Source organism: Acartia tonsa, chromosome 12 (genome assembly GCF_053477335.1).
Source record: "Acartia tonsa isolate MP-2025a chromosome 12, ASM5347733v1, whole genome shotgun sequence".
NCBI classification, from domain to species: Eukaryota; Metazoa; Arthropoda; class Copepoda; order Calanoida; family Acartiidae; genus Acartia; species Acartia tonsa.
The window spans coordinates 18,674,022-18,696,668 of record NC_137271.1 but is presented as its reverse complement, the minus strand read 5'-3'; the positions used below and the strand labels follow the sequence as shown (position 1 = coordinate 18,696,668).

General features: G+C 31.5%; 2 protein-coding genes and 1 long non-coding RNA gene across 5 annotated transcripts in view; 2 read left to right on the top strand and 1 right to left on the bottom strand.

Annotated features, from left to right (window-relative positions):
• Positions 1–8,947, top strand: part of LOC145334130 (uncharacterized) — a 141,854-nt gene extending 132,907 nt beyond the window's left edge. For both annotated transcript variants that reach the window (XM_080179429.1, XM_080179428.1), the window contains exons 14-17: positions 12–135; positions 1,122–1,223; positions 1,829–1,919; positions 5,059–8,947. In XM_080179429.1, coding sequence (XP_080035555.1) covers positions 12–135; positions 1,122–1,223; positions 1,829–1,919; positions 5,059–5,140 — 399 coding nt within the window. In that variant the 3' untranslated portion in view covers positions 5,141–8,947. The remainder of the gene's footprint in view (positions 1–11; positions 136–1,121; positions 1,224–1,828; positions 1,920–5,058) is intronic.
• Positions 8,948–11,009: 2,062 nt separating this feature from the next.
• Positions 11,010–16,710, top strand: LOC145333744 (uncharacterized). 2 transcript variants are annotated; one of them, XM_080178965.1, is made up of 6 exons: positions 11,010–11,146; positions 12,480–12,540; positions 13,913–13,949; positions 14,553–14,610; positions 15,633–15,687; positions 15,992–16,710. In XM_080178965.1, the coding sequence occupies exons 1-6, from the start codon at positions 11,072–11,074 to the stop codon at positions 16,039–16,041; spliced, it is 336 nt and encodes a 111-aa protein (XP_080035091.1). In that variant the 5' UTR covers positions 11,010–11,071; the 3' UTR covers positions 16,042–16,710. The 2 variants fall into 2 exon arrangements, with proteins under 2 accessions (XP_080035091.1, XP_080035090.1); XM_080178964.1 differs by having other exon boundaries at positions 15,989–16,710.
• An 809-nt stretch (positions 16,711–17,519) lies between these two features.
• LOC145334810 (uncharacterized) lies at positions 17,520–21,045 on the bottom strand. Its single transcript, XR_013885004.1, has 4 exons — positions 20,820–21,045; positions 19,971–20,071; positions 18,789–18,833; positions 17,520–18,511 (listed from the first exon to the last, which is right to left on the bottom strand). It is a non-coding gene; the product is annotated as an uncharacterized LOC145334810 (long non-coding RNA).
• Between the last annotated feature and the right edge of the window lie 1,602 nt (positions 21,046–22,647).

Sequence of the window (22,647 nt, the reverse complement as noted above, 5' to 3'; positions counted from 1 at the left end):
TTTATTTTCAGGATGGTCAAATCTGGGATCCGTCAGCAGGTTCGCCAACTGGAAGTCCACTGACCACCCCTTTCACCTCGCCGCCACTGTCCCCGACCTCGCCAACAGGACTCATGGGGCTGCCCTTGCCAATAGGTAAAGTAGCAGTGTTTAGTGCCCTAGGAAAATGGGGATAGATGTCACCGCTTTTGGCCTACCTATTCTATTGACGTCATAGTAGAGTGAAAGATAAAGAGAAGGGGGAAAGAAACCCCATAGAAAGGGGTTTTAATGTATTTTATGACGTCAATAAAATAGTTAGGCCAAAAGCAGGGACATCTATTCCCATTTTGCTAGGGCACTGTAGACAGAATCATATGTATATTGTCGAATCATAATTTAGTAAAAATTCAGGTATATCATGGGATAAGACAATGAACGATAGATTTATACATATTCTGTTATGCCCAGCTGGATCTCAACTCTGTATTATTCCCTAGGGAACCTAGTTGAGAAGAAGGTCTGTTATGCTCAGCTGGATCTCAACTTTGTATTATTTTCTAGGGAACCTAGATGATAAGAAGGTCTGTTATGCTCAGCTGGATCACAACTCTGTATTATTTTCTAGGGAACCTAGATGATAAGAAGGTCTGTTATGCTCAGCTGGATCTCAACTTTGTATTATTTTCTAGGGAACCTAGATGATAAGAAGGTCTGTTATGCTCAGCTGGATCTCAACTCTGTATTATTTTCTAGGGAACCTAGATGATAAGAAGGTCTGTTATGCTCAGCTGGATCTCAACTTTGTATTATTTTCTAGGGAACCTAGATGATAAGAAGGTCTGTTATGCTCAGCTGGATCTCAACTCTGTATTATTTTCTAGGGAACCTAGATGATAAGAAGGTCTGTTATGCTCAGCTGGATCTCAACTTTGTATTATTTTCTAGGGAACCTAGATGATAAGAAGGTCTGTTATGCTCAGCTGGATCTCAACTCTGTATTATTTTCTAGGGAACCCAGATGATAAGAAGGTCTGTTATGCTCAGCTGGATCACAACTTTGTATTATTTTCTAGCGGAACCTAGTTGAGAAGAAGGTCTGTTATGCTCAGCTGGATCTCAACTCATGTATTATTTTCTAGGGAACCTAGTTGAGAAGAAGGTCTGTTATGCTCAGCTGGATCTCAACTCCACGACGGCCGCACAAATTATTGCGGGTGCCAACAATGCCAGTTCCATTCCAGGTACAGTATAGTTATTTATCGCATCATATCATAGACAACTTTCCTCGGACATTAGAATGAAAGATTATGAGATTAAAACCAACTTTGTTAGCCCCGATGGGTCTAAGGCACGAGCTAACTGGTTTTAATATTATGATTGTGATTTTTTATATTCGTAGAAAACTGGATATAATACGATATGCTACTTTATTTTTCAGTGTGGCTGAGAACCGGTTCTAATTCAGCGGATTTCGAAGCCATACTGGAAATATCTATTATTTCCAGCCACATCCATCTCAATATATAGAAAGGATTACAGTAGCGAAGTTACTCTTGTATACGAAATGTCTGTCCGTCTTTAAGAAACGTAATTATCTCGGTGAATATCTCAAGAAAGACGACTTGATTTTTTTGTGAAGATTCCCAATACAAATGATCATCAAGACTAGATATCTGCTTTAAAAAGACTATATTAGGTTTTAGATCCACAAGTTTTTGTGCTTCGCTATCTATGTTTCATATGTTAGTCTTATACAAAGAAGATATTTGCTTTGTATATTTTAAGAAATTTACATTTTGCAGTATATGTTCTTTTTATTTTTATTTAAAAATTGTCCCTTTTTCAGTGGTTAAAGGCGGAAACACGGATGAGGGCATTGGCTACAGTGTCATTGATTTTGATAAGACTACAGCTCTAACTAAGACAGCAGCTACTAGGTTAGTAATCTATACTATAGTATTAGATATAGTCTTATTTATTTTGATAAGACTACAGCTCTAACTAAGACAGCAGCTACTAGGTTAGTAATCTATACTATAGTATTAGATATAGTTTTATTTATTTTGATAAGACTACAGCTCTAACTAAGACAGCAGCTACTAGGTTAGTAATCTATAGTATTAGATATAGTTTTATTTATTTTGATAAGACTACAGCTCTAACTAAGACAGCAGCTACTAGGTTAGTAATCTATACTATAGTATTAGATATAGTCTTATTTATTTTGATAAGACTACAGCTCTAACTAAGACAGCAGCTACTAGGTTAGTAATCTATAGTATTAGATATAGTTTTATTTATTTTGATAAGACTACAGCTCTAACTAAGACAGCAGCTACTAGGTTAGTAATCTATACTATAGTATTAGATATAGTTTTATTTATTTTGATAAGACTACAGCTCTAACTAAGACAGCAGCTACTAGGTTAGTAATCTACAGTATTAGAAATAGTCTTATTTATTTTGATAAGACTGCAGCTCTAACTAAGACAGCAGCTACTAGGTTAGTAATCTATATTATTAGATATAGTTTTATTTATTTTGATAAGACTACAGCTCTAACTAAGACAGCAGCTACTAGGTTAGTAATCTATACTATAGTATTAGATATAGTCTTATTTATTTTGATAAGACTACAGCTCTAACTAAGACAGCAGCTACTAGGTTAGTAATCTATAGTATTAGATATAGTCTTATTTATTTTGATAAGACTACAGCTCTAACTAAGACAGCAGCTACTAGGTTAGTAATCTATAGTATTAGATATAGTTTTATTTATTTTGATAAGACTACAGCTCTAACTAAGACAGCAGCTACTAGGTTAGTAATCTATACTATAGTATTAGATATAGTCTTATTTATTTTGATAAGACTACAGCTCTAACTAAGACAGCAGCTACTAGGTTAGTAATCTATAGTATTAGATATAGTCTTATTTATTTTGATAAGACTACAGCTCTAACTAAGACAGCAGCTACTAGGTTAGTAATCTATAGTATTAGATATAGTCTTATTTATTTTGATAAGACTACAGCTCTAACTAAGACAGCAGCTACTAGGTTAGTAATCTATAGTATTAGATATAGTCTTATTTATTTTGATAAGACTACAGCTCTAACTAAGACAGCAGCTACTAGGTTAGTAATCTATAGTATTAGATATAGTTTTATTTATTTTGATAAGACTACAGCTCTAACTAAGACAGCAGCTACTAGGTTAGTAATCTATACTATAGTATTAGATATAGTCTTATTTATTTTGATAAGACTACAGCTCTAACTAAGACAGCAGCTACTAGGTTAGTAATCTATAGTATTAGATATAGTTTTATTTATTTTGATAAGACTACAGCTCTAACTAAGACAGCAGCTACTAGGTTAGTAATCTATACTATAGTATTAGATATAGTTTTATTTATTTTGATAAGACTACAGCTCTAACTAAGACAGCAGCTACTAGGTAAGTAATCTATAGTATTAGATATAGTCTTATTTATTTTGATAAGACTATAGCTCTAACTAAGACAGCAGCTACTAGGTTAGTAATCTATAGTATTAGATATAGTTTTATTTATTTTGATAAGACTACAGCTCTAACTAAGACAGCAGCTACTAGGTTAGTAATCTATAGTATTAGAAATAGTCTTATTTATTTTGATAAGACTTCAGCTCTAACTAAGACAGCAGCTACTAGGTTAGTAATCTATACTATAGTATTAGATATAGTTTTATTTATTTTTATAAGACTACAGCTCTAACTAAGACAGCAGCTACTAGGTTAGTAATCTATACTATAGTATTAGATATAGTCTTATTTATTTTGATAAGACTACAGCTCTAACTAAGACAGCAGCTACTAGGTTAGTAATCTATAGTATTAGATATAGTCTTATTTATTTTGATAAGACTACAGCTCTAACTAAGACAGCAGCTACTAGGTTAGTAATCTATACTATAGTATTAGATATAGTTTTATTTATTTTGATAAGACTACAGCTCTAACTAAGACAGCAGCTACTAGGTTAGTAATCTATAGTATTAGATATAGTTTTATTTATTTTGATAAGACTACAGCTCTAACTAAGACAGCAGCTACTAGGTTAGTAATCTATACTATAGTATTAGATATAGTCTTATTTATTTTGATAAGACTACAGCTCTAACTAAGACAGCAGCTACTAGGTTAGTAATCTATAGTATTAGATATAGTCTTATTTATTTTGATAAGACTACAGCTCTAACTAAGACAGCAGCTACTAGGTTAGTAATCTATACTATAGTATTAGATATAGTTTTATTTATTTTGATAAGACTACAGCTCTAACTAAGACAGCAGCTACTAGGTTAGTAATCTATAGTATTAGATATAGTCTTATTTATTTTGATAAGACTACAGCTCTAACTAAGACAGCAGCTACTAGGTTAGTAATCTATAGTATTAGATATAGTCTTATTTATTTTGATAAGACTACAGCTCTAACTAAGACAGCAGCTACTAGGTTAGTAATCTATATTATTAGATATAGTTTTATTTATTTTGATAAGACTACAGCTCTAACTAAGACAGCAGCTACTAGGTTAGTAATAGTATTAGATATAGTCTTATTCATTGTGATAAGCCGTAAACAGAATGGAAACTCTATCATACAAAGTTAGAACTTCCAGACAAAGGGTTGGTTTTCTGTTTTCTTATCTCTTATTCTGGGCGTATGAGCAGAAATAGAGACACTAGTAATCAAAAGTTATCATTGGCTGTTGACCTGACGTTACAGCGTCATTGACTGCAGATTCGCTCTTGAAAGCTAGCTAAACTTGAAAGAAATGACCTTTAGATGAGTTAAAGAGTATCTTCGCTCCTATTTTATATTTATTTGTTTTATTTTCATAATGGATATAGAAAATACGTAGAATTGTCGTCAATTAAGGTCGCTAACATGGTCAGTTCGTTCATCCTGTAGGTGGGGAGGGGATAGGTTGGATGGAGTGGTTGTTAGTTTAGTCACTACAAGCTTCACTTTATTAGAGTATGTAATAATCTGGTGTAAGATCCAAGTAATAATAAATCCAATATTTTCAGACAAGAGTACGAGCTAAGAAAGGCCAGCGTAGCCAACTCTTCAGTTTCGGAAATGAGACTGTCGTTAAGCACAGCTGATTAACTGCACAAATCAGCTAGAAATAAGATAAAAATCAGCCAGGACCTCGTCATACATGTTATTGTCTTGTCACAGACGTTAAAAATGACACAAATTGACGAATATCATGGCGGGGTTATTCATCTCAAGATAAACTATTTTGTCTCAATTTTGTCTTCACTTTTACTTATGGAAGCTCATTACTTATTGAGTATAAAAAAGGGATATAATAATATGTTGGCCAAAAATAGTATAGTTGTGGGTCAACTAGTTAATCTATAGATGAAATGTCCCTCGCTTGAAGATAATAATTAGTAGGGCATATGAAACTTCTACTGTATTTTAAAATAAAAAGGTTAATCTAATATTTTAAAGGTATCTTAAGGAATAAGACAATGGACGATGAATTGATATACATCCCCAAATGCACAAAACTAGATTGTAACCAATCAAGGTTATTTAAATTACCCAAAGTTTTAGATAATTTGGTAATAAAACTTTGGGTACTAATAAGAAAACATCTTCTCTCTGTTGGGTAGGAGTTTCATTAGCTTCACTAATAAATGTAGATCCTAAAGACTTTAAATATTTGCCATCGAAATGACTGAAAAAAAGTTATATATTTCCTAGATTTTTTTAAAATTTAAAATGTTATATAATATTATAATTTCTTTATAAAAATTCTAAGCAACCTTATGTATATATACAATAAAAAGGAACCCATACAAAATAAAATAAAACTCTGAAACCCCTTTTGAAAAAAAAGTGTTGAATAACTTTAGCTTCCTATTAGAAAGACTTTTAAGTCAAAAAGGTTTCTTTTCATATGAAAACAATTATTTTTCTTCCTCAGTTAAATAGAACTAAATCAATAAGTTCCACAAACTAATTTTTCTTTTCTAAAGGATAAAATGTACTAAATCTGAAAGACGTTGAATAATAATAATATACCTACTTTTTAATCAATTTGTTAATATCATCACTACGTTTTTGGACCTTACAATAAAGTATTAGTTTTAAAAAATAAAACATAAAAATAATGTTTTTTTTTTCATCACAAAAGTTTAATTATAAACAGAATACCTCCTAACTTTCTTATTTGACTATGAATATAATGCAAATCAAACTATATTTCTGATAATATACCTATATGTATTTTTGTTGTTTAAAGTTATATTTGAAAAAAAAAATATTTTATTTATTAAAATTTTATTAATAAATTGATAACAGTAAAAATTTGGAGAGGTTTTGTGATAATTGTCTTGCCAAAAAAGCCATAATATATATTTTTAACATTAAGTTTTTTTTAACATAGGTTTAAAATGCCTTTCTTAAACTGAGATTAAACTTCAGTTAAAATGTATTTTTGTTGTCTTGATTTAATATAAGATTAAATAGTCTCGTCAATAAGATTTCTAGCCATTGATAAGTCAAATTAAAACATAAGTCAAAAACAAAAATTAACCGAATTTAGAAAGCAAAGTAAAATTAAATTGTTTCGCGTCTGCTAGCAAAAGGGCCTTTAACACTAGGACCAGGTAGTTGTCTGGAATATAATCTTTATATTGTTATTTATATCAGGTCTTGTTGTAAATTTTGGATGTGTCTTAATTTGACTTAAGCATAGCATATTGAACCTCAAATGAAAATGAATAATTTTTTCAAATACATGTTTATTGTATAAGTCCATGTATGTAATAAATACCAAACCGTTTTTATTAAAGGAATATTTGCACGAAATGCATTTGAACTTAATTTAGTTCACCGCATATTTTTTCCTGGTTAATGGGTTAAACTACATTTATTTACTAAGTATATTTGCGATAACTTTTATTTAATGAAATCTTCCAATTTTTAACATGTACAAAACGGCCTGCTTAATTGCTTCAAGATCCATGTCAGATCTATATAGGAAATAAATGTCTATAAACGAGCTCAAGTTTTCCAAGGAATATTCGTTGAAAACTCATAGTGCTCCAATAATCCATAATAAACTCTCATTGCCCAGAACGATAAGACCCATTATTTTACTTATTAAAAATAAATTCATTTTTTTCATTTTATGTTGCTATTTACATTATAATGAAGTATTTAATTTCTAATCATAAAAAAGAAAATTTAAATTTATAATATAATAAATTAAAGAAAACTCTGTTTTAAAAGAATTCGATTGTGGCGACACTTTGTGTGTTCAAATATTGAACTAAAATTGTAATCATATAATAAACCCTTTGGTGATGGTAATGTAAAGAAAAAAATATAATTTAAAAAATCTTTTTAAGATCATTTAAATTATTAAATATTTACTTCCATTTAAATAGTAATGCCGGGTGAGTAAAATAGATTTATTGAGAAATATATATGCATATAGAAAACTAGCCAATAGGGAGATAGTTATATCGAGCCAACTCTGGTATGGCATATATTTGAAAGAATTTCAATTTTCTACCACGTAGTTTTTAAAATATCAAGACTTAAAAATTACATGGTAGAAAATTGAAATTCTTCTAAATATATGCCATATAAATGTAGTTTAACCCATTAACCAGGAAAAAAATATGCGGTACACTAAATTAAGTTCAAATGCACATCGTGCAACTACCCCTTTTGAATTTGTCTTAATTTGACTTAAGCATGGTATATTGAACTTCAAATAAAAATGAATAATTTTTTCAAATACATGTTTATTGTATGATAAGTCCATGTATGTAATAAATGCCAAACCGTTTATTTTAAATTTAAATTTTTTTTTTTTTTTTTTACATGTTTAAGACTTTTTACTTTTGTTCATATTGTTTAAATTATTTTGACTGTATAAGAATAAAAAATTTTGTTACTTGCATAAGAATTACCCTTTGTTGTTAGTTTTCAAATAATGGAAGCAAATTTGTATGGAATATAAAGTTTAATATTATCGGAAGCACAATAACTTTTTGAAAACTTAAGCATAATTTCAGCACAAAGTAACATATGAGGAATTTTTATTGATTTGTCTGTGGATAGACCTTTAATTATGGATTATACCTGTCCAAAGCCAGTCTAATATAAACTAAGTTTTGACACTTTTTTTAGAAGCGAAGCTACTATATAATTAACTTTGTCTGTACGTCCGTCCCTCAGTACTTAACGCTGGAAATGTGATTTTCTCGACTGTTATATAAGACAGCCAAATTTTGTGAAAAATCCTTGATTAAAAGGTTTCGTGTCTATAATTTTATTCTTGATTTATGACCACTGGACATCTTTAAATCTCATTGTTCATTTTCCATCCATGATTTATTTTGCTTCGCTAATTATGGGTGTTGTCATTCTTATTTCATAGATTGAGAACTTTTTTTGTATAAATGTACCGCTTTTACTTTTGTTGTTGAATTTCAATTTATTTTTAATCTCAAAATATAAAAATACAGTTAATCAGAAATAAAAAAGGTATAACCCTAAATTTTACCTTAATAAATATATTCTAATAGTTATTATCGCATCGTTTTATTGGCAGCTTTCCGCGTTTATTAAAATTAAAAATCATAAGATTAAAACTAGTTTTGCAATTTTTATTTTAATATGCGTGGAAAATTGTCTGTAATATTATGTTATACTTGATTTTTCAGTATGGCTGATAACCGGTTCTAATCTAGCGGTTATTAATTAGTTTCGAACCCATACTGGAAAAGCATTTAAGCTGTATTGGGTTGAATTCATAGGGCCTTGGCTAACAAAGTCCAAAGCAGCTAAAAAGGTCACGTTTTGCCTCCTCTTTACCTATTTATGCCAAAATTTATATATATTTGTTGTCTATTGTTATTTTTATTGTAAAATAGATTATCACAATCATATCTTTCTTTTTGATTTGTTATGAAGGTACTCTACAAGTTAATCATATCAGTCGGTCAAAACTGTATTTTGTTAATGTTACTGTCTGCAGAGAGAAAGAGAGAGGGGACAATATTCTGTTTTTTTAACTAGTCCCCAAAGTTTTATAATAACGTTTTCTTATCCGTTGACTTAACAACATTGGAAACTTTGATTGAATTTTGATTAGTTTTTTATTAAGTTTAGTGTTCAAACGTTTCAACTACTAATTCTAATCTACAGAAGGGGTAATTTTGTGTCTTATCCATTTAGATCCAGATAAACTACTCTGTAATTGCTTTTAGGGCTTTGATTTGTGGGATTATCTGGTTAAAACCATCCCAAGAATTACTACAAGAATAAAATCATCAATGGATACATGTAAAGATTCTCTAAAATCGAGAATTCAATCGGTTCAGTGATTGGCAAATTGACTAATAAAATTTGTGTTTGTCTTACAATGAAGATCTCAATAACTATTGAACTGATTGGGTTCTTTATTTTAAGTAAGCTTCAAATAGGTCCTGGGATGTTTTTATGCTATTCTATTTTTAAATTTAAATCTATGGATGGTTTTAAGGCTTTTTCTTGTATTTATTCGAATCCGGTGGATAGGAACCGGTTCTCATCCATACGAAAAAACTATGTCGGCATCTCGGGGCCAAAAAAAACTGGTTTTAATCTTATAATTGTACATTCTATATCCGCGGAAAGCTGTTTATAATACGATGCGAGAAATAACTATTAAAGTCTCTAAAAATTAACGTTAATATCATGTATATAATAAAGTAATATTTAAAGACTATTGTACAGTATACCCAGGGATCTTCAAGGATAAGACAATTTTTGATAATAAACAAAATTACCCCTACAAACATTCCATTACATTGGTGGAAAAGTTGTGACACTGGTAGTTTGTATATGCCCAATCAAGATTTAATAAAAGTTCCTAAAGTTTTTCATCCAACGGATAAGAGAACGGATTTATACAAATACAAAATTCATTGTACAAAGTCCCCCATCTTCCTGGGTATAATAGACTGCTACAAAGCTATCAATAAATCTGCGAAATTAATAATAGGAAGTTGAAAAATCTTATCAAAAATCAACATTTTCCCACATTTTTAAAGTAAAGCAAAATGTTCCTTCCCCCCCCCCTCTTATTTGAAATAAATTGTAAATAAGCAGAGAAGTAGTTATTTGTTTGTTTGTTCATTACTTTAGGTCAGGTTAGGTTCTATTATTGGCCCCACAGGGTTATAGTGCTCCTTGTAGGGATAAGGCAAAGGAAATAAAGTACATTCCATTATTTTGAATCAATCTCTAAAGATAAGAAAGGGGGGGGGGGTGGTTAGTGATCGATATTTACTTTGAGAGAAAGTACCCAAAAATCAATTGTACACTATGGATATGATAATTAATTTCAGTTATCGGTGAAATAGTACATGAGTAACAGAACCAAATAACTTGCAATAAAATTATAATTAAAATTTTGTCAGACTGACGAACCAAGTAAATTATATTGACAAAAAAATTCAGCAGTGTTGAACAGTAGTCGAGAAAATCATGTTTTCCTCCTACCGTAGCTGATGGACAGACGGACTTACATTTTGCATTATAGAATTATTTATTTAGTATTATAGCAGAGTAACGCCGTACGTACGTCTGGAACGGATAGCTTTTTCCGTTTATTTAGGCATGTTAGAATTGTCCTTTCGATTTCAAACTTTGCAGGGTAATTCCTGTAGTAGTTAGGTACGATTAAGAAAGCGTAGCCAGAATGTCTGTACGTCCATTTTTTTTCATGTTGATTTTCAACCTTTTTAACAACAAATTTTATCAGGTAAAATTATCCGATAGATCTGATTTTTTGAATACTGATTCCAGGGACAACAAAGTACAATGTAATAAGTCCTAAACATTATCCTGTTTTTCTAAAGTATTTCAACAATTTTACTTTCAATTTTGATTCGACATTTATACATTTATGGTCTGATTTTTCAGTTCTTACACTCTACAAGTGTTAATGTTTGTTTGTCCTATTGTTTCAGAGCTTCGCTTTTATGGATGTTGTCATCCTTGTTTTAGATTAAAATAAAGTTAAAAATGGAAAATAGTAGAAATTCGTCTTCCCTAAGAGAATCCTATCTAGACGAAAAGGAACTACAGAAAACTCAAGAGGTAATCATTGTTTTTATACATCATGTAAAAGTAACAGGATGTCTTCTGCCTGTGTATCTGAATCTTGAGATCTGCAGGATTGGTATCGACAGAAATTAGAGTAAAACACTAGAGGGAGAAAGGGTCAAATAACAGTATCTCCCCATCGCAACCGCCTTGTGCAATCTTTCTGTTTGGTCATTGAAAATTAACCAATGGTGTCGCTTATATTAACACAGCCAAGTAACAGAAAATAATTTAGAAGCATACGAAAGAGGTCTTTGAAAAAGGAAGGGAGGTAGTTGTCTGTATATACATCTATACTATAGATCTGTTAGACAGGATAAGATAAAGTTGTATTTTCGTAGTTTAAAAGTTTCATGTCTAAAATTATTTTTAGATCAAGTACGGGTGGGGTGGTTGGAAAAATACCCTATATTGACTTCTGTTTGTTAGCAATTTCTATAATACAAAATAGCTTGATGTCTGTCCCTCTGTCTGTCCGTCCGTCTGTCCCTCCAGATCTCGGTAACTCCTGAACCGATTGGGTTCTACTCTTCAGGGAATATACCTACGGGTCCTGTGGTGGTTTTAGGCTTTTTTCTTGAGGGTGGGACACCCCTTATTTTTTCAAAGAATTTTTACGAATTTTGCGAATTTGCAATTTATTCGCGAACATTTGCGATCCGTTCGATTTTTTTCCGCTGGGTAGGTAATAGAGATATAATTAAACATCTTGGGGCAAAGCCCCTAGAGATTAGGGGCGAAGCTGCTAGTTAATATATAAAACAGATCTATAGTATAGATGTATATACAGATAACTAACTGCCTCCCTTTTTCAAGGATGTTTTTCGTCTGCTGGCAAATTGTTTTCTACTACTTGGCTGTGTTAGTATATCTGAGGCTATTGGTTGAATTTCAAAGACCTAATTGAGAGTCGGCAAAAGGTCTTTTTATGGGGACATACAGTTATTTAACCCCTTCCCCCTATAGTGTTTTACTGTAATATACATATTGTTTCTTAAAATAAAATATTTTAACTTAGTGCAGTTTATGATGTGCATAACATGTTCGCATAGTCCTACCGTTTGGCAGCTAGCAACCTTCAATGTTCATAGTTTTCTTTTATTGAAAACTAGCGGCTACGCCCCTAAGGACACTTGAAGTGAGGGAGGGAGGCGGTCTTTTGGATGAAGTTCGTCACCTGACCATTTTGAATTTTAGGTTTTAAAAGAAAAGTTATTTTTTTAGGTAGGGTTAATTTTTCTTAGAAATATATAAACCTTCCTCTTGTGTAAGGATAATTGATTATTGCAATTTGCATTTAATCTAAACATTATTTATCCTTTTTCAGTTATTTGCAAAACTTGATGTTGACAAAAATGGATTTATTACAATAACTGAACTTCAAAAAGGTTAAATTTGTAAATATAAGCTGGAAATGCCTAATGGCCTAATACGAGGGTCAGGGATTTAAATGGATAAGACAATTGCTGATAAATTTGTGTACATTCCCAATGATGATACACAATTTTACACCTTCTGCAGATTATAATTTGTAGCTGAAACACTTGAACACCCATCTTAATGAACCAACCAATCCTGTTAGCCTGTGCCTTTAGCATCTTAGAGCTAACAAAACTAGTTTTTTTATCCACAGAACGCTGTTTCTAACTAAAAATAATGATAATGTATTAATTACAATATAAACAAGGATGACAACATCCATAAGTAGCGAAGCATAAACAATTAAATAAGAATTTAGATATTAGTTGACAAAAGCATGTATATTAGGAAAAAATCACGAAACCTTTTCAACATTTGTTTTTAATTTCTTAATATTTATTTATATTTCAGTACTATGACTAACAGACTGACGGTCAAAGTAAATTACATACTGGATGCTCAGAACAACGGGAAATTTAATTTTGATATTTTTAACTACAAAAATTTAAAAAAACGGACCATAAACACCAAAGATATGAAGAAAAATGTGAAAAATATAAAAATAGCCAAAAACCTGCAAAAAGGCAGTCTGACCGCCATTGATGTGTTCTTGAAACGAAAGGAAATTTAATTTTGATATCTATAACTGAAAAACTTTGAAAATTGGGCCATAAACACCAAAGGTATGGAGAAAAATGTGAAAAATACAAAATAGCCTAAAACCTGCTTAAAGACAGTCTGACCGCCATAGTTGTTTTCTTGAAACGACAGGAAATTTGATTTTGATTCTATAACTGAAATAATTTTGGAAATCGGACCATAAACACCTAAGATATGGAGAAAAATGTGAAAAATACAAAAATAGCCTAAAACCTGCTAAAAAGCGGTCCTATCGCCATTGATGTTTTATAGTTAATTGTGCTCCTTGCTAATGGGAATGTTGTCAAAAAATTTCAGCCTTTTATCTTTTATAGGAGCCGAGAAAATCACGTTTCCCCCAAACTAAGACGGACAGACGGACATACGGACAGACGGACAGACGGACAGACGGACATTTCAAATTATAGAGTAGCTTCGCTACTAAAAAAAATATATGTACATTGTACAATATCGCTTAAGATATGATAAAATATCTCATTTTTTTTAAATTGCATAAATTCTGTAATTTTTTTCTCGCAGCTAGCTAACGATTACCCCCTCCCACTCTAAGGATTATGGAGAAACATATTTTACAATATCTGAGAACTATATTAGCAACCTAAATTGACCCCTAAAATTTCCCTTTAACAATATCCAAGTATTCTATATCCATTATTATGTACAAATGCATAAATATTTTAGGTTTAAGTGCAAAAGGCTTAAGAATAACAACTGAAAAGTAAGATTTTCATCTTAAATTATATCTGCTAAAAAAATTATGAAATATTATTATACAATAGACAGAACATCTTTATCTGATAAAAAAATGACAATATAAGTGCATTGGTTATAAGAATCTTTTAAAAGTGTCATACATCTAACTTTACTAGCATCTGAGTTAATTTTCATTCCTCCATTCCAAAACTAACTTAATAACAGACGTAATTTTAAATTATTTTGCCAGCCCGGAACTTCGGCTATAAACATTATGAGTTTTAATTTTTATCATAGAAAATTGTCGGTTATAAGATGTGATACATGATATTTAAGTATGGCTCAATACCCGATTTTATCCAGCGGATATGAGTTGGCTTCAAAGCCATACTGGAAAGTCATTTTTAACAGTAAATCAGTAGACATTTTGCATGATAAAAAGACCAAAAGTCCTTTTATTGTGTTATTGGGAAAATATGAAAATCATTACTCGAAAGTAGCATTTTCCAACCTTTCTTACACTTGGCAACGTAGCTCATAACCTATAAATAGCACAAAAATGGTACTTATATTTTAAAAACTAAAGATAAAACTTAAAATTTTTGGACCTCCCTTTAGTAAATTTCAGGGCTAAAAGATTAGTAGGAAGAGGAGATGATGACCTGGATGGACGTCTAAGCTTTCAGGTATAGATAAATTTATTATTAAAATCGGATAGATAATAGTAATGTATAAAACAAGGATGACAACATCCAAAAATCAGCAGCAACAAATCAGACAGACAAACAACATAGTTGCTACGCTTTAATGTACCTATCTGGTACAGGAATCATCACGAAAAGTCTAAAAAGCAATGCGGTGATTTGATAAGATTAACAGTGCTATTCAGAAGAGACAGAAAAACTTACTGATCCTAATTATACAAAAACTTTGTTTTAAAAGGTGTCAGGGAAGGTTAAGATACCTTCCGTAATAATCTGCATGGGACCTATAAGTAGCTCCTTGTTGAAGGATAATCCTTATAATAAAGTAAAAGGATCACTGTCTGTCTGTCTGGGTGTGTGTTTACCAAACGAACTCGCTAACCACTGAACCAATATGGTTCTCCTTTACAGGGTAGCTTCTCATGGTTCCTGGTAAGGTTTTTTTTCAACCTTTCAAGGAGGAGGGTACCAACACCCTGCCATACAAATCACCCCTAAAAAAATTACATCCCAATACTTTCATACTTTCTCTTTTTAAAACTAGGTTTAAAAGTTGGAGGGGGACTACTTCCCCCTCGCCCGCGCTCAAGGACCTGTAGAGGCCTCTATATGCGTAGCCGCTAGTCCTTACAATAAAGTAACAGGATATTTGTCTGTTTGTACCGAAGGATCTCGCTAACCGCTGAATCGATCGGGTTCTCCTTAACAGGGTAGCTTCTCATAGGTCCCGGGAAGGTTTATAACTATTTTGGGGGAGTGTACCACCACCGTGCCAAGAAAAAATCGACAAAAATATATCAAATAAAAAAACTACGCCCTGCGAACATTTTTGCAATTAGCTAAGAACATAACTAACACCATCTATCGGCGAAAAAAATATTTTTGGTAAATAGCTAAATTTAAAATAGACTAAAAAGAAACAATTTTACGTGTCCCTAGAAGCCTCTAGGGGCGCAGCCGCTAGTAAATAGATATAATAATAAGTAGAAAAATATTATTTTTAGGAATTTGTAACAGTAATGAATGTGCTCAAACGCAGCACAGCCACAAGTATATCAGGTAAAGACACCATCTGTTATACAGTCATTTAATTTACAGTATGGATAGGAAAACGATCAATATCCACTGGATTAGAACAGGTTCTAAACCATACTGAAAAACCATGTGTAGCATCGAATTACATAAATTTTCAACGAATATTAAAATAAAAAATCATAAAATCAATAACAGTTTTGTTAGTCCGAGCCTTTGGCCCCTCGGGCTAACAAAATTGGTTTTAATTATGTAATTTTTCATTTTGTTATCCGTGGAAAGCTGTCTATAATACGATGGGATTAATAACTTACAATGATTTTTTTAGTAGGTGGTAAAGCTCAACCAAGAGATTCCTTGCCTCGTGGTCCTATCACATAGCCATCATTCGAGATTCCTTGCCTCGTGGTCCTATCAAATACCCATCATTCAAGAGATTCCTTGCCTCGTGGTCCTATCACATAGCCATCATTCAAGAGATTCCTTTCCTCAGGGTCCTATCACATAGCCATCATTCAAGAGATTCCTTGCCTCGCGGTCCTATCACATAGCCATCATTCAAGAGATTCCTTGCCTCGGGGTCCTATCACATAGCCATCATTTAAGAGATTCCTTGCCTCGGGTTCCTATCACATAGCCATCATTTAAGAGATTCCTTGCCTCGTGGTCCTATCACATAGCCATCATTCAAGAGATTCCTTTCCTCAGGGTCCTATCACATAGCCATCATTCAAGAGATTCCTTGCCAAGAGGTCCTATCACATAGCCATCATTCAAGTACATTGACTCATCATTAATCGATAATCATACTAGTTGATAAACATACCAGTTGATAATGTTTACATTTCTCACTATCATAAAAGACTGTCATAAATAGATCTAATTTGCTACATATAGCTATGTTAAAAATTAAAAGAATAAATATCGTCGTTTCTTGTATTTTCTTTAAATATTTCTTTCCCCAAGTTAAAAGAAATTGGTTGTTTGTCTCTCTATTGTTTTTAATCATTGTCATTTATATAAACCATGATTATGATTTAAAAATTTGCTCAAAATACTTGACCTACATTTATAAATTTTAGTTTTCAATTGCATTGTAACTGTTAAATCCTATTATCATTTATTGTAGTAGCAAAGCTACTTTATAATTCACTTTGTATGTCTTCCCGTCGCTCATGCATAAATTTATTTCTCTATAATTCAATTTGTTGGTTTGTCCTTTCGTGAACTTTTAGTGCTTCGCTACTTATGGATGTTGTCATATTTGTTTGAGCTTATGGATCCATTTTTAAATGCGAAGCTTTTCTATAATTAGGGTAGGTCTGTCCGTCTGTACGTCAGAGACGAATAGTTTTTTAGTTAATTTAGGCTCTTAGAATTGTCCTATCGATTTCAAACTTTGCATGGTGATTCCTGTTGTAGTTAGGTTCGATTTAGAAAGCGTAGCAACTCAATAATCATTACCAGAATGTCCGTACGTCCATTTTCAACATGTTTATTTTTTACTTTTTTAACAACAAATTTTTATGTGATCTAATCATCCGATTGTTCTGATTTTTGGTATTCTGATTCCTAGAACAACAAAGTCAAACAATATTATAATCAAGTCCTTAAAATGTAAGTATGTCCAAAAACATTATCCTGTATAAAAAAGATATTTTTAACAAATTTACTCACAGTTTTGCTTTGACTCTTATTAATTTGTATTCTGATTATTCAGTTCTGACACTAAACAAGTGTTAATGTCCGTTTGTCATATAGTTTCAGAGATTCGCTTTTATGGATGTTATCATCCTTGTTAAGATAAATTTAGTTATACAATCTTAGGGTTGGATATTGAAATAAAGAACAAGTTTAGATTTATAATATAAATATATATATTTGAAGTGGTAAAAGAATAACAAAACAAAAACATGTCATTTTTTGGTATTTTGAATAGCTGTCAGCTGTTCAGGACTGCTTAAGCTGTTGTGCTATGAAATCAACGGCTGTGCGTGACACAAAATTTGCGGATTTTCCAGATCCATTTCACAATTTCCAGGTTTCAGATGTTTATTCTGCACTGGCTCGTGTCTCCATGTACTAATGCTTAGTAATGGTGACATTATGTTTCAGAATAATTCTGCACACTGGTAATAGTACACAACCATTGACAAGCAAGTAAGATAAATCTAAATTTGGACACAATTGCGAGAAAAGGATATGGTAATTTGATTTAAAAATAAGATCTATGAATATGATATCATGCCCATATTTAGAAGTTATCTTAACATTTTGATTATGCCATGCAATCAGATATTCTTACAACAATACAAAACACCAATACAATAAGAATAACAATAATAGAAATTTTGGTTCCTTTCCGTGGGACTCAAGGGCTGGTTCATCATGATTAGAGAATATGACTAGATTTTTAATTACCAGATATGTGAAAAAAAGCAGAAACATTATAAGCTACCAAATTCTTTTAAATTCAAATCATGGTTGGGTTAAACAGAACTTTGCATTGAAATTTTCTTGTTAGTAATTGGAAATTGTAGCGTAGAAAATTTAAAAAAATTTAGATGGAAAAAATATTGGCTACAAAATCTCAAATTCAGGTACGGGTACCAAGATTTGTTCAAAATAAATTCAAAGTAACCTAAAACAATTTGTTAAAAAAAAAAGTTTCCAAGACATTTCAGCTTAAAAATGAGCTGAAAACTCAAAACTAAGGTAAAAACTAAATGGTGGTTGCTTGATGGTTGGCTGAAATTAGAAGGTAACCCAGGTGCAGTAGGACTTGCCTTGTCTGGACAAACAGTCATGTTCAGGACACTTTATATTAGCCATGCCACAGTCTCTGCTTGTACTAAAAGATATATAATATTATATTATCATGTTTACTTAAAAAAATATTATTCATTTAGAATGTGATGTGTTAACAAATCTATTAGAGCATTTACCATAAATGAATTTTTAAAAATTTTATGTAATAATATAGGTATCAAAAGTGTTAAATTTTTTATTGTTTTTAAAGATGTTTTATTACAAATTAAATCATTTTGTTAGTTTTTTTTATTCTATGTTTTTATTTTCCTATTCGTGGACATTTACCTACCTTTATTATATGATATAAAAATATCTACCTGCATTCAACTTTCGGACTTCTCCCAAACTTTTCAATGCAAGATCTAAATAAAAAAAGAAATTTATGAATAACAAGCATTTCGAGGGGATGAGATGGGAGGAAAAATGGACTTAAACCATACCACCACTTGAATCTTAAAATAGCCTAAAACTATCCAAAGAACCTATTGAAGCTTCCCTAAAATGAAGAAGTTCAGTAGTTATTGTTATCTTAAGCTACAGACAAAGTACCTTAGTTCTTAATGTAATACTAGTAGGTTCGTCCCTAGCATTTAGGGGCTCTGAATTAAATGGGTAATAGAAGGAGCCCAAGACTTGAATCTTAAGTAAAATATTTAGCTACAGACTAAAGTACTTATGTAATAAGGATAGAAAACAGAACGATGGTACAAGATCGATGGTACTAGAACGATGGTACAAGAACGATGGTACTAGAACGATGGTACAAGAACGATGGTACTAGAACGATGGTGCTAGAACGATGGTACAAAAACGATGGTACTAGAACGATGGTGCTAGAACGATGGTACTAGAACGATGGTACTAGAACGATGGTACTAGAACGATGGTACAAGAACGATGGGACTAGAACTATGAAGCTAGAACGAAGGTACTAGAACGATAGTACTTAAACTATGGTACTAGAACGATGGTACCAGAACGATGGTACTAGAACGATGGTAGAAGAACGATGGTACTAGAACGATGGTACAAGAACGATGGGACTAGAATGTTGGTGCTAGAACGATGGTACTAGAACGATGGTACTAGAACGATAGTACTAGAACGATTGTACTAGTTTATATATATTGATTACCTAATAAAACTAGTTAAAGCAGAATAAACAACAAAACAATGCGTTAAATAAATTTAAAGAAGAATTAAGAAGGTTTAAGTATTTACGAAAAAAAATTTTAAGAAAGAATTAAATGATCAGCTGTACATATAACATTTTTTACTTATTAGACTAAAAAACATGCAGAAAATTAGTCATTGTTCTTTATCGCATAGTATTATAAACAGCTTTCCGCATGTATTAAAATTTAAAAATTATAAGAACTAAACTGGTATTAATAAAATGATTGTCTGCACTGCAATACGATGCCATACATGATTTTTCAGTATGACTGAGAACCGGTTTTAATCGGTTTCGAAGCCATATTATGTAAAGAATATTTTACCTGGTCATAGCCACAGGATCCATATCAGCTGGCATAGGGGATGATCTAATCAGGGAAGCCATGAGACACACGGTCACCAATACTATGATGTAGACACGCATCTGAAAAAGTTTCAAATGTTTTATTTTTGATAATTTTTATTTTCTATTAGCAAAGATGATATCCAGTATTGCTTCAAATTGATTAATATTCAATGAATTAGAACCGGTTCTAAGCCATACTGAAAAATAATGTATAGCATCCCATTAAAGACAATTTTCTATGAATTTAATTAAATTAAAAATCATAAAGAATAATACTTAATCTTATAATTTTTGTATTTTGTCTATAATACGGTGCTATGAATAACTATTAAAGTTCATTTTTATTTGTAAGAAAATCCTTTTTTAATTTTGAATTTTGAAATATCAAATGAAAATTTTAATATCGATTTTTGAAGAAAAAAAGAAATATCTATAAATAAAATCAATTTTTTGTTGATACATAATCAGAGATTTAAAGGCATAAGACAATGGCCGATAAATTGATGTAAATCCCCATGATCATACACAAGATTAACCCTTTTGTAGATTACAATTAGTGGTTAAAACGTTTGGACACTCAATTTTAAATGAACTAACCAATCAAACTTCAATAAAAGTTCCCAAGGTTGTTAAGCCACCGAATAAGAAAACGTTGTTATAAGACTTTGGGGGCTAGTGTAATGAGCAGCCCAATGTCTCCTTCCTCCCCGTGTACATAATACATGGCAAATAAATGTTTGTTTTTAAGTCATAAATTATATGTGACTTTTTTTATTTACCTAATTCGTTTTAAAAATTTTAGATAAAAGTTGGAATTATTTAGTACCTTGTTATTCTTTTGTTGTAGGCTTAGAAAATCTAACTAGGACACTTTCTCAGTGTGCAGTGAAATCAAAACTGAGGATTCTCCCAGTCTACCATCTCTATATATAATCACAATAAAAAACCTGTATATGGCAGAAACCGCTATGTGCTTTTTTTAAGTGTGTGTGTGTGTGTATGTATGCGCGTGTGTGTGTGTTTGTGTGTGTGTTGTGATGAAAATTATGAACGCATATAAAAAAGAAACGTATGCCATCTCGTTGTTGCTTTCCAACCCTCAGGGTTACAGGAATAATTATTTCAAACAAAATTTTTTTTTATAATGGAAAATTCTTTTAATTATTGGTTTAAAAATAAGATTTTTGGCCCTAAAAAGTCAAAGGCCTGGGCCAACTAAACTGTATACTGATATTAATATTTTTTTATTATTCGTTGAAAATTAATTGAATTATTTTTCATTAAGGCTTAAGAAAGGTTCTCATCCAGCTGATATTAGTCATTTCAAAACTATACTGGAAAATGTTTGATTAAGAACAATAACATTTAACTTGAAAATTTTAAGAAGATCAATATAAGGAAAGGAAAACATTAAAAACGGTTTTATAGATAAAAAAAATAGTTGGTGAAAAGTAAAAAGGCAAGTAAAAGTAGATGAATACGTAATACAATAAAAATTACCAATGATTTGCCAGTATATATAGTAATTTGCCTCTCATTGGTTATTTGTATTGTACGACATAAATTTTTATTAGGCTTTATCAACTGCTTCTTAAATGTTTTTTTGACTACAACATATCCCTATGTCCCCCACTACCATCATATTTTTTTTATCATGCTTAAGCTGCCGTGACAGCAATAAAACAATTAAACGTTTAATTATAAACATTTAACAAATCAATTATTAAATCAATCTCGAATTGATTTATAATAATTAAATAATTATGATTTTACTTTCTTAATTTCTAGAAGTTTCTATAAACAGCGCATGGAAAAATTTGAAGATTATTTTATATGTCAACTAAAGAAGCGCGCACAATGATCCAAAAGAGACAAAATTTAGAGAGAAGAAGACATTAGGCTGTTTATTACAATAGTCCCCAAAGTTTTGTAGCAAGGTTTTCTTAATCATCGGCTTAACAAGTTTATTTTATTGAATTTGATTGGTTGTTTCATTAATTAGAGTGTCCACACGTTTCAACCCAAGGACGTCCAATGGGGGGGGGGGGGGCGGGGGTCAAGGGTGATTACCCCCTAAAATTTTGAAGTTTTAATTTCTACCCCCCCAAAAGACGTCCTTGCCTATATGATATAAAGATTAAATTTTGAATTGTAACCCTCCCCCCCAAAATGAAAAAGCTTGGACGCCCTTGTTTCAACCACTTATTGTAATCTACAGGTTATTTTTTGTATTATCATTGGAGATCAAATAATCGACCATCGATCCCTGGACAAATTAGTCAGTATTAGTTTCTTCGCCTATAAGATAGAACCCCGAGGTGAAATTTTTTACCCCTCCCCCCTCCTGTAATACAATTGTTTTATGACAACCTACACTCTGTCTTGGGACAGACCACATAGAGGCTAGATGCAAAGCTAATAGAAGTATAAATAAGTTATTTTCCAGGGATCTAAAGAGATAAGACAATGGCTGATAAGTTGATGTACATACCCAATGATGTTACTGAAAATTACCCCTTCTGTAGATTACAGTTAGTGTTCGAAACGTTTGGACACTCAACTTAATGAAGCTACCAATAAAAATTTTATTAAAGGTCTCCAAAGCTGTTTAGCCAACGAATATGAAAACGTTATTATAAAACTTTGGGGACTAG

Coding starts and splice junctions, on each gene's coding strand:
- LOC145333744 (XM_080178964.1), top strand. CDS start 11,072: ATGGAAAATAGTAGAAATTCGTCTTCCCTAAGAGAATCCTATCTAGAC. Junction 11,147..12,479: donor AACTACAGAAAACTCAAGAG/GTAATCATTGTT, acceptor ATCCTTTTTCAG/TTATTTGCAAAACTTGATGT. Junction 12,541..13,912: donor AATAACTGAACTTCAAAAAG/GTTAAATTTGTA, acceptor TAAATATTTTAG/GTTTAAGTGCAAAAGGCTTA.